Raw genomic sequence first — 14171 nt, 5'->3', positions numbered from 1 at the left:
GAGTCAAGCTATTCTCCAAAGCGCCTGAAGGCAGGACAAGAAGCAATGGATGGAAACTAACCAAGGAGAGAAGCAACCTAGAACTAAGGAGAAACTTCCTGACAGTGAGAACAATTAACCAGTGGAACAACCTGCCTCCAGAAGCGGTGAATGCTCCAACACTGGAAGTTTTTAAGAAGAGACTGGACAGCCATTTGTCCGAAATGGTATAGGGTTTCCTGCCTGAGCAGGGAGTTGGACTTGATGACCTCTAAGGTCCCTTCCAACTTTATTATTATTATTATTATTATTATTATTATTATTATTATTATTATTATTATTATTATTATTATTATTATTATTATTATTATTATTATTACTATTATTACAGCTAGTAAACGGCCCAGAGTCGCTCAATTATGGGATGGATGGCATATGAATTTAATAAGTAAATACATAAAGACTTGTAGGCGTAGGAAATCTGAGACCCAGCAGAAGAAAAAGAGCTGGATTTGAGTGGTAAAGAAGTATCCCTACCTTACGGCTTGGTCCACAAGCATCCCTTTTTTTGAAAAATATTTTTATTGCTTTTAAATTAGCAACAGAAAAAGAAAAGAAAAAGAGCAAAACACAGATGTATACCAACTCATAACTGGCACTTAAAAAAAGTAAGTAAAAACAGAACTACTTTTTTTTAAAAAAAAATCTATCATGTGGTTATAATGGTCAATAGTGCAAGTGTCTCTGCATGTGTGTGTTTGTGTGGGCACGTTCGGATGTATGCGTGTGCTTTTATATACATAGATGTCTATCATGATTATGTATTATGCATTCCAGCCTATTTCGACTGCATTGCCAAATCTGAGCGTCCTGCTACCCTGAAAACATGGCATGCAACTGAAACACGTCCAGTGCAGGATATTAAAATATTTTTTAAAAAAACTAAGGACCCTCTGCCCTTACTCTGAGAATTGCTGGAGAATTCTGGGAGATGAAGTCCACAGATCTTCAAGCAGCCAAGGTTGAAAAACATTTCCTTAGAGATTGACAGAAATCCAATTGTTTTGCCCCAGGATGATGGAAGACAAAGAAACGGAGCCAACCTGTGAGATGTGATAATGATGGACTTCCCACACTCCCGTGTCCGAGCGACTGCATCCCATAATAGGCGCCTGGCAACAGGGTCCATGCCGGTGGAAGGTTCATCCAGGAACACCACAGGAGGTCCACCAATGAGAGAAATTCCTGCACTCAGTTTCCGCTTGTTCCCACCACTGCAGAGACAGAGGGAGAAAGGTTACCTATAATAGTTGCCACCAGCCATTTCTAATCATGAAACAAAGGCCCTGTTCCCACTTTGTCCCACCTCCCATCATGGATGAGCGTAGGAGGTGAATGTGCTAGGCTGTATTAACAGAGGGATAGAATCAAGATCACGTGAAGCATTAATACCACTTTACAAGGCCTTGGTAAGGCCACACTTGGAATACTGCATCCAGTTTTGGTCACCATGATGTAAAAAAGATGCTGAGACTCTGGAAAGAGTGCAGAGAAGAGCAACAAGGATGGTCAGGGGACTGGAGGCTAAAACATATAAGGAACGGTTGCTGGAATTGGGTCTGTCTAGTTTAACGAAGAGAAGGACGAGGGGGGACATGATAGCCGTGTTCCAGTATCTTGGGCTGCCCCAAAGAAGAGGGAGTCAAGCTATTCTCCAAAGCACCTGAAGGCAGGACAAGAAGCAACGGGTGGAAACTAACCAAAGAGAGAAGCAACCTAGAACTAAGGAGAAACTTCCTGACAGTCAGAACAATTAACCAGTGGAACTACCTGCCTCCAGAAACGGTGAATGGTCCAGCACTGGAAGTTTTTAAGAAGAGACTGGACAGCCATTTGTCTGAAATGGTATCGGGTTTCCTGCCTGAGCAGGGGATTGGATTAGATGACCTCCAAGGTCCCTTCCGACTTTATTATTATTATTATTATTATTATTATTATTATTATTATTATTATTATTATTATTATTAATAATAATATTACTACTACTACTACTACTACTACTATTATTATTATTATTATTATTATTATTATTATTATTATTATTATTATTATTAACCCACCTCTGGTTCAGAAGGCTTCTCACCTGAATGTGCGGATGAGTTTGTTGGCGTAAGGTTCTAAGAGCAACCCACGAAGCATGTTCTCCACACAGCTGCCGATGTAGCGTTCGGGGATGCCCCGCAGTCGGGCGTACATGCTCAAGGTCTCCCTCCCGGTCATGTGATCCAAAAGTGCATCAAATTGGGGACAGTAGCCAATCCGCTGCTGGACCTGAAGGCAGATCAAATCAAGTTGAGAACTTGTAGAGGTCGGATGGACGAATACCCTCTACTATGATTTGACCGTCCTTATCGGTTGTGGGGTCTTCTGTTCGAGTCCTAGGTTTTCCTAGAACTATTTGACCTTGTTACCCACCATAGGCTGTCTATAACGGTCGTTTGCAAGGAATCTCAGGGTTTTACGGTCTTGACCTTCTCAGATTAGGTCTTATCCTTAGGATAACTCTGACAGCTTCATCAACAACAGCTGTTGCTTTGTTCTCGACTCCCCCTTTTTCTTTTAACGACCCTGTAATCCAGGATGGAGTCGGAGTGACTGAATGGAGCTGAGCATTTACTGGCTGGATGCCCTTCCTGACGTCTATGCGGTGTTCACAGCAGACACAATTACTCATTGCACCCAGAGAGAGAAATATCTACCACAGGGGTATCAAACTCAATTTCATTGAGGGCCACATCAGCACTGCGGTTGCCCTCAGGGGGCTGGGTGGGTGTGGCCAGGGTGGGTGCAGCCTACTGGGTAGGCGTGGATGAAGTGGGTGTGGCCTACTGGGTGGGCATGGCCAGCTTTACATCGTTCGCGTCAAGGGTGCCTATGGGGGCCTGGGCAGAAGTGGGACAGATCTGAGGGTCTCTGGCAGAAGGGGGTGGGATCGGGGCAAGTGCCAAGGCATGGTCCACTGGAGGAGCCTCACTGTTCCTCTCAGGCCATGCGGGGGGTGGGGGGGCTTATGGAGCTAAGACTGAATACGTTTCAGCATAGATGGCCACCACAAAATTGTACATTGGCTCCCGGCCGGCCTGGGCCAGGGCCAAGGCAGCGGGGGCCGTTCCCTCACTGTTTCCAGGATGGCTTCCCGGGCCATCCTGGCCCCCAGGCCTTGTGTTTGACATGTCTGATCTACCACTACCAAGGATCAAAGTCACAGCCTCCTGATTATGAGGCAAGAGCTCCACCTCTAGGCCACTGTCTCGATTCCCCCATTACCTTTTTGATATTGGCCAGGATGCTGTGTCCATCCACATAGGCATCTCCTGAAGTGATGCTCTCGTCTCCCGTTAGCATCTTGAAGGTGGTTGTTTTTCCTGCCCCGTTGAAACCCAGAAGACCAAAACATTCTCCCTTGCTAACCGCAAGAGAGATTCTGTCCACAGCCAGACAAGAATCCCTGCTACCGTATACCTGGAGAAACAAAGTGGAAGGGGGGGGGGAAATGGTATCAGATGTACAATATATAAAGCTGGCATGATTGCTGCTAATATTATTCACTATTACCTATTTTTATTATTGTGGACTTATAATCATTTATTATTATATATTTATTGTGATTGGTGGCACAGTCAGACTGGATTTAGTATTTCGGGGTACCTATCAAGTCCTTCCCAAGGGGGACTGGGACAACTCTCTGAGTCAACTCGCAATGACCAATTCATCATGGCCAACTCAACACGGCCAACTCAACACAGGACAATTCAACCATTCAATTTAATTATTTAAAATAGTTAAAAATTATTTTAATTTTTGTCATTTTGTCCCTCCCTTGGCATCCTTTCTTGAATGATTCTATTCTGTTATTTCTTCAATATTAGTATAACTCTATGGTAAGTTGGCCATAGCCAATTGTCCCATGAGTTGGCCGCAGTGAGTTGGCTACGACGAGTTGTCGTAGACCCCTCCCAAGGACCTGGGAGAGGCAGATGTGGTTGTTTGATGGTCTGAAAGATGATCATCTCAACACCTAAGCTGTTCCAAGTCAAGCAATTTTGTCAATGCTGAAGGTGTTCAAGTGGTGCTACTTTTTGTTTGTTATGTGTTGTTATTTCACTGCTTATAATTATTACGATTAGTGCTTTATGTTACCGAGGGTGATGGTGAAGATGGCTTGGTTTTCAATTTGTACCCTGCTTTTCTGCACATCCCACTTGCAACTGATTCACTAGTGCCGTGGTGGCGAACCTATGGCACGGGTGCCAGAGGCGGCACTCAGAGCCCTCTCTGTGGGCACGCGCGCCGTCGCCCCAGTCCTAGGCCTTCAGCTGGGTTTTATAAAACCTTTTCGCTTTAGGCCTCTGCCGCCATGTGCAAAAAAAAAAAAAAAAGATTCAATCAGTCAATTTCAACTTCTCGCAGGAAAGAAAAAGATCTCGCAAAGTTGGACTTGATTGATTGAACTTTTTAGTCCCACCCAGTCTGCCGTTACCACCGCAGCCACGCCCAGCCAATGGGCCACACCCACCCAGCACTCGACGATGCATAAGTGGGTTTTGGGTTGCAGTTTGGGCACTCGGTCTCTAAAAGGTTCGCCATCACTGTACTAGTGTAACGATTCTCAACTGTGGCAACTTTAAGATGTATGGACTTTACCTCCCAGAATCCTGAATTCTGGCAGCTGGAGTCCACATTTCTTCCTGTGGTCAAGGCTGAGAAGCTCTGCTCTAGTGGTTCTCAATGTTTTCAACCAATTCCAGTAACAAAGAATCCGAGTCCCACCGTGATTCAAGCTAAAGTTTAGTGTAGTGTAGTAATTTGGTGCAGTGGTTAAAGCACCAGGCTGGAAACTTCTTTAAGCCACGAAAACGTAGGTATGGACACTATCTTGAGCTGACCCAAAATAAAAGCAGGAGGAAAATCAAATCAATCAATAAGAGCCAACCCTTTTTCACAGAAAGCCAGTTCAATATTTAGAGGGGTTCTGTTATCTTTATTGCTTACAATGAGATTTAAGGGTTTACTTAATTCCGGAGAAACAACATAAGCATATAAATTCTGTGTAGGCTCATTGCATGCTATCTTTCCAGCCTTGCCCATCCTACCACAGAATTACTTTGTAGGTTTCAGGCCCAGTTAGGACCATCTACTATTTCTTAGGACAAATTGTGGGTTTTTATTTTTATTTTTTTGCATAGAAAGTATGTACTTCAAAAGCGGTTTACATTATTTTGATGGGGTTTCGGTGAGAGATAACGTTTTGGAAGCTACGTTGAACCTCTACCTTGGTAAGCTCCTTAATCACAAGAGGACTATTCAATGAAGAAATGGATGCTGTTGGTGATTCCAGCACCTTCTTTCTCTCATCAGCAACATCCCGGTCTTCTGGAAGCACCGGAACTTGGTTTAGCAGCATGACCTGTTGAACAGCATGAAAAACCAGCCAAAGAGAGATATCAGAAGCAAGTTATTGGAAGGGACACGTTCTGTCTAAAACAAGCTGGAGGGCAACACTGAATTTATAATTACATGCTCCAACACTGCTCCAACACTGGAAGTTTTTAAGAAGAGACTGGACAGCCATTTGTCTGAAATGGCCATAGGGTTTCCTGCTTGAGCAGGGGGTTGGACTAGATCAGTGATGGCGAACCTTTTAGAGACCGAGTGCCCAAAATGCAACCCAAAACCCACTTAATCCATCGTCGGGTGCCGGGTGGGTGTGGCCTATTGGGTGGGCGTGGCTCCGGTGGTAACGGCAGACTGGGTGGGACTAAAAAGTTCAGTCAATCAATTCCAACTTTGCAAGATCTTTTTTTTTCCCGCGAGAGGTTGAAATTGACTGATTGATTGAACCTTTTTTTTTTTTGCACACGGCGGCGGAGGCCTAAAGCGAAAAGGTTTTATAAAACCCAGCTGAAGGCCTAGGACTGGGGTGATGGCGTGCGTGCCCACAGAGAGGGCTCTGAGTGCCGCCTCTGGCACCCGTGCCATAGGTTCGCCACCACTGGACTAGATGATCTCCAAGTTCACTTCCAACTTTTTATTACTATTATTACTATTATTATTACTATTATTATTATTATGGATCATCGCACAGTCAGCCAGATGTTCAGACTGGATCTGGCATTTTTGTCTACCTATCGGGTCCTTACCAAGGACCTGGGATAGGCAGATGTGGATGTTTGATGGTATTACAGATATCGTCGCAGGATGGAAGCAGTTCCTAGCAAGGCCGCCTTTTGCAATTGACTAATGGCAAATTCGTCAGTGCCGATGGTGTTTAAGTGGTGCTCCAGTTGTTTTGGGATTGCACCCAATGTGCCTATTATTATTGGTACTACCTTTGCTTGCTTTTGCCACAGTCTTTCTATTTCTATTTGTAGGTCTCTGTATTTTGTGATCTTCTCCAGTTCTTTCTCATCTAATCTGCTGTCTCCAGGCACTGCCACGTCCACTATCCAGACTTTTTTGTCTTTCTTATCGACAATTGTTAAGTCCGGGGTGTTATGTTGCAGGTGCTTGTCTGTTTGAATTCTGAAGTCCCAGAGCAGTTTAATTTTATCATTTTCTATGACTTTTTTATTATTATTTTTATTATTATTATTATTATTTTTATTATTATTATTATTATTATTATTATTATTATTATTATTATTATTATTATTATTATTATTATTATTATTATTACTACTATTATTATTATTATGGGAGAAAAATCTCTCCAATCGTTTTGATTAATCTGAGCACAGGTAGTCCTTGACTTTCTTTAACAACGGTTTGAAATTACAACAGCCTAAAAAAAAAGTTACTTATAACCTGACTTCAAAGTGATGACCTTCACACCATCCCCACGATCGTGTGATTGCAACTTGGGCACTTGGCAATTGGCTCATCTTTGTGATAGTGGCATTGTCTGGTGGTCATGTGATTGTGATCTGCAATCTTTCCAGCCTGCTTCTAACAAGCAAAGTCAATGGGGGAAGCCAGACTGGTTTAATGATGGCATGATTCAATTAAGAACCATCCCTTGATGCCTATTTTCTAGACCAGGGGGTCTTCAAACTCAGCCCTTTTATGACTTGTGGACTTCCAACTCCCAGAATTCCTCAGCCAGCGTGCCTGGCTGAGGAATTCTGGGAGTTGAAGTCCACGAGTCATAAAAGGGCCGAGTTTGAAGACCCCTGCTATAGAGTAACTTTCCCACCCAGATTGGCAAAGCTGTTTTGTTTCTTTCCCTCTCTCTTCAATTTAGCAGAGCTTGCAATAATTGTCAAGTGTAATTGCAGATGATTTAGGACACTTGCAAAAACATCCTTGCAGCTAACCCGCTGTTGCACAATGCAATAGCTTCTGGATGAGCTGAGATTACAACTCCCAGCATTCCGAGCGATTGGCTTGGCTGACTTAAGGATTCTGGGTCCTGAAGTTCAGCAAACGTGGGGGTGGGGGGGAATGGCTATATTTTCATGCAGAAATCGCTCGAGGAGAAAGCAAGATTTTGGAGCAATTAAAAGAAGAGTTCTCCATGCATAAGCAGAAAACCACCGCCAAGCTTTTAAAAGTTTTGTGTACAAATCCAAACATTTCTGGAGGAGGGGGGGAGTCATAAAAGGGCCAAGTTTGAAGACCCCTGGTCTAGACCTTCAGTACATTCAAACTGATGAATCTTTCGGCTTTGATTTGTGATTAATGTTAATTTAGGTTTTTCCAATTTTGAAGATTGGGAGCAAGGTTAACTCCTTTGGGTTTTGGTCTTAGTAGAAAGAAGATTTGTAAAATATTTACCTAGGTCCAAAAGGGTAAATTAAATCAAATAAGTTAGGCATACTTAATATGATTACACTACAAGCTTTAATTATACTGAGGTACCAGCTCTTGGTGGGCTGTTTTGAGGTCTACGCTGAAGGTTTAACAGAATAACAGAGCTGGGAAGGGACCTTGGAGGTCTTCTAGTCCAACCCCCTGCTCAAGCAGGAAATGCTATACCATTTCAGACAAATGGTTGTCCAATCTCTTCTTCAAAACCTCCAGTGATGGATCACCCACAACGTCTGAAGGCAAGCCGTTTCACAGATGAATTGTTCTCATTGTCAGGAAATTTCTCCTTATTTCTAGATTGGTTCTCTCCTTGATTAGTTTCCATCCAGTGCTTCTTATCCTGACCTCGGGTGCTTTGGGGAATAGGTTGACCCCCTCTTCTTTGGGGCAGCCCCACAAATATTGGAACACTGCTATCGTGTCACTCCAAGTCCTTTTTTTCTTAGGTAGCTTAGCAGTGTTTCTCAACCTTGACAATTTTAAGGCATGTGGACTTCAACTCCCAGAATTCCACAGCCAGCATTGCTGGCTATGGAATTCTGGGAGTTGAAGTCCACATGCCTTAAAATTGTCAAGGTTGAGAAACACTGGCTTAGGTAGTTGCAGCTCCGAAGAACTGGCCAGCAACTTTCCCAAGTTCTGAAAATTCACAGGGTGTCACTTACACACTTCTAGGCATATTGTTGCATCAGCTGAAGCCACCTTCCCCCTCCACCCATTACATCATGCAGAATTTGAGTGGGAAGTCTACTTAGATGCAATATTGAGAAACTCCAAAGGACTCGGCCGAGAAAGGGATTCCTTTGTGCAAAAGCCTCACCCATTTCCGCCTCCGTCGTATGTCGCAGACAATGGTCCTCATTCTCCAGAGAAGGTTAGTCTCAATGAGAAAGAGCAGGAGAAGGAAGGAGAGGCCTTGGGCTGCCATAGCTGTCAAGTATTTTCCAATGCCTGGGTTTTCCCAAGCAAAGTAGTTGGTCTGGTAGGAGATATCTGGAATAAGGAAGAGCCAAGAAAGGAGAAAAAAAAAAAAGGATTATTTCAGGAGATAGCAACCATCTGGTGGTTGAAGTCTCCACCAAACCTCTAACGGAGAGTCAAGGGTATGGCGCAATTATGCAGAAAGAGTTATGGGGTTGAGATGGATGGTGTCCCTGGGTTTCGGAGAAGAAATATATGGACTTTGCCTATTTTATGAAAGTTAGTCCTTTCTAATTGCAATAAAGATCAGAAGAGTTGAAGCAATGGTCTCTTGTGGGATAATGCAGGGCTGTGAAAGCTGGACAGTTGAGAAAGAATGAGGGAATTAAGATAGATGTATCTGAATTATGGATCTCAAGTTGGTTACTGATAGAACCATGAGCTGGCAAAGAATGGGCGAGTCAGTAAGGACAAAGGTTGACTGATTCCTTGAGTCAACAATCAGCAAGTAGACATTTACGTCCTTTGGGCAGGTGATGGGAATGGACGAGGAACTAGCAAAAACAATGGTACTTGAGAAAGTTGAGGGAATAGAAGAAAGGAAGGATGAGATTAATATTGGACTGATTACTAAATAAAGTTAGGATGGCGAACATTTATCCATATCTTCACCAGAAGCTGAACCTATCAATATCACTTAATTAATTAATTCTTAAGAAATATAGTACACCAGAAGGTCTGATATAATGGTCTGTTGAGATGCTGGGAACTTTGTAAAGAAGCTAAAGATTGATCTCTCTTCAGCTGCTTCATAACACATCAATGCATTCAGAGCGTGCCTATACATTGCATCTACCTCTGCTTGGTGCCTCTAGATCTGAGAATCTAGAACAGGGGTCTTCAAACTCGGCCCTTTTATGACTTGTGGACTTCAACTCCCAGAATTCCTCAGCCAGCGTGCCTGGCTGAGGAATTCTGGGAGTTGAAGTCCACAAGTCATAAAAGGGCCAAGTTGGAAGACCCCTGATCTAGAAGAACATGAGTGTGCTTGGGATAAAACTTGGTTCCCTCATCAGTTTGAATTTGAAGATCCGCTCAGATGCGCAGCTGCCATGCCCAATAGCAGTCTCTTGTTAAATTCAAAACTGCCTAGGAAGCCAAATCTAAGATGATACTGTGTACTCACTAAACACTTTACAGATGACTAGGGATTCAAAAGAAGAAGTGCAGAACTGAATGAACTCATAATTCTGGTAGAACTTGCTGATGCTTTGTCCCAAGCAGTAGTTGGGCAGGATTAGGAAGACTTTATCTAGTGTGTTGGACAGATCCACCATGCCAAGCTCTGAAAGAGAAGAAATGTGGGAAGAACAGTTAACCTTGGTGGCTTAAAGCCATTAAAACAGGGCTCCCCAACCTTGGCCACTTTATGACTTGTGGACTTCAACTCCCAGAATTCCTCAGCCAGCCATGCTGGCTGAGGAATTCTGGGAGTTGAAGTCCACAAGTCATAAAGTGGCCAAGGTTGGGGAGCCCTGCATTAAAACCTATCCAGCCAAGGTGACAATGTCCAAACTCCTTACCAGGAATGCTCATGATGACGACCGCCAAGAACGTGGCTGTGCCGGAGAAGATGTTGAAGATGGTGAGGCGGGTGTAGGCTGTGGCTGCTACCGAAAAGAAGAAGCTGAGCAAGTACATGAGGGGGATAATGGCCCAGCCATACAGAAGAAATATCTGCATTATATCCACAAGATGGTTGTCCTCGGTGAATGCTTTGACATCAAAGGCTTGGAAGATCACCTGAAGAATAGAATAGAATAGAATAGAATAGAATAGAATAGAATAGAATAGAATAGAATAGAATAGAAAGGAACAGAGAATAGAGAATAGAATAGAATAGAATAGAATAGAATAGAATAATAGAATAGAATAGGATAAGATAGGATAGGATAGGATAGGATAGGATAGGATAGGATAGGATAGGATAGGATAGGATAGAATAGAATAGAATAGAATAGAATATGGAATGAATAGAGTATGGAATAGAATAGAATAGGATAGGATAGGATAGGATAGAATAGAATATGGAATGAATAGAGTATGGAATAGAATAGAATAGAATAGAACAGATTGCAAAATAGAAGAGAAGAGAAGAAAAGAGAACAGAACAGATTGTAGAATAGAATAGAATAGAATAGAATAGAATAATAAAATAAAAATAGAATAGAATAGAACAGAATAGAATAGAACAAAACAGAAAGAATAATAACTTTATAGTCACTTTGAATGTACACTAATCGGCATACATTAAAATGAAATTTCATTGCACACAGCTCTCAAAGGGTCACCACCTCCGATATACACTACATAAATATGAACAGAATACCAACAGAAATTGTTATTACAATTTAAGACCCAGAAGAATCCAGAACTTTGACTAACAGCTGCTATCTAGAGGCTTAACCTATCACTTGTCCTCTGGTCGCTAAAGGGAACAGGGTTCAAATGTTTACTTCTTTCCTTCGCCCCTCCCTAAATAAGGAACCTGGACAGGAAAAGTAACCATCTACCCAACTGCTCAATGGGATTCATAAACACATTCTGGACTTCCATTTCGTTTGGACTAGCCAATAAAGTAATTACAATGGCCAGAATTTTCCATTACTACAAATCTATCTGTGAATTCTGGATGTCCTTAATACCTGAAAGCGAACAGGTTAGAAAAGACACCTTGGAATCTAGGAAGATACTAAGGGCCAACTCTACTAGAGTGTCATATCTGAGATCCAGAAGAGCAGGTAACCAACAGATGCCAGCAATGAGTAATACCTTCTATGATCTCTTTGCCCAGAGACTCGCCAACTTCAATCTATAAATCTTTCATTCTGATCTCCACTATTGTCCAACTACTGCTCAAATAACTCAACCAGGTATTAATGCCATCTAACAGGTGTATGCACATCAGAATCCTGCATTTCCACGTTGTTCTTTCACATCAGCATTCCCATTCAAAAATGTCTCCCTCCCTCAATAGAAGATTGATGGGTCCGCTGATGGACCCTGTTAGCTGGATCTTCTCCTCAACGCAATTCGGTGAAGCTTTTTTTTTGGAATCAAATAAGAATCCCTGCATGACATGAGCTATCCAGGAAGGACTCACCAGGATGAGGGTGCAGGGTGTAAGGAAGTTGACGAGGTCCCACAGAAGCGCGGAGAGCCAGAAGTTCACCATGTAAACACCGCTGACAAACTGCACGTGCTTGGCTTTGATGGCCCTCTCGCTCACCAGAAGGAGTGCAAAAGTGCTGGACAAAGAGGCCATTCCATAGAGCAGGTTGATGGCAATGGCAAAACCCGTCTGGCTTCTGCGGGATATGACAAAGACAGAGCACAATCAGCTGGAAAAACTATGATTAAAAGTTGGATCCAGAAAGCATTTTACCCCAGTTCTGGTGGAACTACAATTGATCTGGGTGGGAATCGGGGATAGCTTGGTTGATACCGACACTTGAAATGGGTGGGACTTGGTTGCTAAATGAAGGAATGGGCGTACCTACGCCATCTTGAGTTCTTGAGTGAAAGATGGGGTATAATCTAAGATGGGATGTAAAAAAGATGTTGAGAGTCTAGAAAGAGTGCAGAGAAGAGCAACAAAGATGATCAGGGGACTGGAGGCTAAAACATATAAGGAACGGTTGCTGGAATTGTGTACGTCTAGTTTAATGAAGAGAAGGACGAAGGGGGATATGATAGCAGTGTTCCAATATCTCAGGGGTTGCCCCAAAAAAGAGGGAGTCAAGCTATTTTCCAAAGTGCCTGAAGGCAGGACAAGAAGCAACGGATGGAAACTAGCCAAGGAGAGAAGCAACCTAGAACTAAGAAAAAATTTCCTGACACTTTGACCAATTAACCAGTGGAACAACCTGCCTCCAGAAGCGGTGACTGCTCCAACACTGGAAGTTTTTAAGAAGAGACTGGACAGCCACTTGTCTGAAATGGTATAGGGTTTCCTGCCTGAGCAGGGGGTTGGACTAGATAACCTCCAAGATCCCTTCCATCATTATCATCATCATCATCATCATCATCATCATCATCATCATCATCATCATCATCATCATCATCATCATCATCTGAAGCAAGCAAACAGATTAAAAACAAAGAAAGTTTGGACTCACTCCATGAGCTGGTCTTTTGCTGTCTCGGTCATGTTGCGAGGTTGTGGATAGTTGGCCACTGTGATGGAGGCGTTTGGTCCAGCTATTAGCCTCAACAAGGCGTTGTCCACCAGTAGCAACGCGGCAGCGGGAGAATGAAAGGCTTGGTTGTTGAAAAGAGCGGTTACTTCCATCTGTTTTGAGGTCTCTTGGAAAGAAACTGCTGCTATGTGGTACTCATTAAAGGCTCCGGCTTCTTCGGATGCTCGAGAAATCAGGTATTCCTCCAGGTTCCCTGCAAGGACATCCATTTCATGGAGTGAGATGTCCTCAAGAGGGCCTCCTCGCTGACCAGCACCCTGCTTCAGCCATTAGCACTACCTTATTGGAGATGTGGGACACGCCTGTTTCTAACCGCAAGGGCCATAAGCTGTAACTGTGAAGGCCAGAAGCCTTTTGTAGAGTGATTTTTCAGGAATTTCTAACCATGAAGACTACAGGGAATTCCTGGCTTACAATCGTTCATTTAACAAAAGCTCAAAATTACAGCAGATTCAGAAAAAGTAATTCACAACCTATAAATTAGGTTGTGATCTTTGCAAGTCATTATATCACCCATCCACAGGTCTTAAAAGTTGCCAAGGTTGGACACCCCTGGTCTAGACCAAAGGGGCTGAAGAATTTTTTAAAGCCCAGAACAAAGAGATAACATTCAGAAGTGGCTCAAGCAGACACTTCTCTATTTTACTGGAGCATAAGAAGGGGGTGAGGTCCAGCACCGTCTGACTTTGTTATTCTAGTCAATCATAATAAAAGTGGTTTTAGCCTTCCGCTGGAGCAGATTTCCTGGTCTACCTTGCGGGGTTGACTGCAGTCAAGCAATGATGTAGGTTTATGTAATGATATGAGAGAAAGACTTTGACAAACAGGACAAAGAAAGGAACGAGCAGATAAAAGAGGGCTTAGCCCACAGCTACATAATGGGTGAAAAAAGTAGCTTCCTAGAGTCTCTAGTCTGTAAAGAAAGTGGTAGGAGATTTGTACTTTTAGACTTCTAAGATTCTTTTAATGTAAAGATAAAGGTAAAGGTTTCCCCTGTCCAATTGTTCCCATCTCTAAGGGGTGATGGTCACCTTCATTTCTTAGCCGAGGAAGCCAGCGTTGACTGAAGATGCTTCTGTGATCATATGGCCAACATGACTATAGGCCAGGGGTAGGCAACCTTGGCTCTTTTATGACTTGTGGACT

General features: G+C 43.0%; 1 protein-coding gene across 1 annotated transcript in view; it reads right to left on the bottom strand.

Annotated features, from left to right (window-relative positions):
* Window positions 1-14171, bottom strand: part of ABCA3 (ATP binding cassette subfamily A member 3) — a 48123-nt gene that overhangs the window by 3385 nt on the left and 30567 nt on the right. Inside the window, exons 18-26 of the mRNA XM_015819188.1 lie at window positions 12945-13218; window positions 11930-12134; window positions 10350-10569; window positions 9953-10111; window positions 8666-8838; window positions 5312-5446; window positions 3307-3501; window positions 2123-2310; window positions 1083-1253 (exon numbers count right to left, since the gene is read on the bottom strand). Of these exons, the coding sequence (XP_015674674.1) occupies window positions 1083-1253; window positions 2123-2310; window positions 3307-3501; window positions 5312-5446; window positions 8666-8838; window positions 9953-10111; window positions 10350-10569; window positions 11930-12134; window positions 12945-13218 (1720 nt within the window). The remainder of the gene's footprint in view (window positions 1-1082; window positions 1254-2122; window positions 2311-3306; window positions 3502-5311; window positions 5447-8665; window positions 8839-9952; window positions 10112-10349; window positions 10570-11929; window positions 12135-12944; window positions 13219-14171) is intronic.

This window comes from Protobothrops mucrosquamatus, unplaced genomic scaffold, assembly GCF_001527695.2.
Source record: "Protobothrops mucrosquamatus isolate PMUCROS unplaced genomic scaffold, P.Mucros_1.0 scaffold873, whole genome shotgun sequence".
Taxonomy (NCBI): Eukaryota; Metazoa; Chordata; class Lepidosauria; order Squamata; family Viperidae; genus Protobothrops; species Protobothrops mucrosquamatus.
The sequence above is the reverse complement of the archived record's forward strand: the minus strand, read 5'-3'. Positions and strand labels throughout refer to the sequence as shown.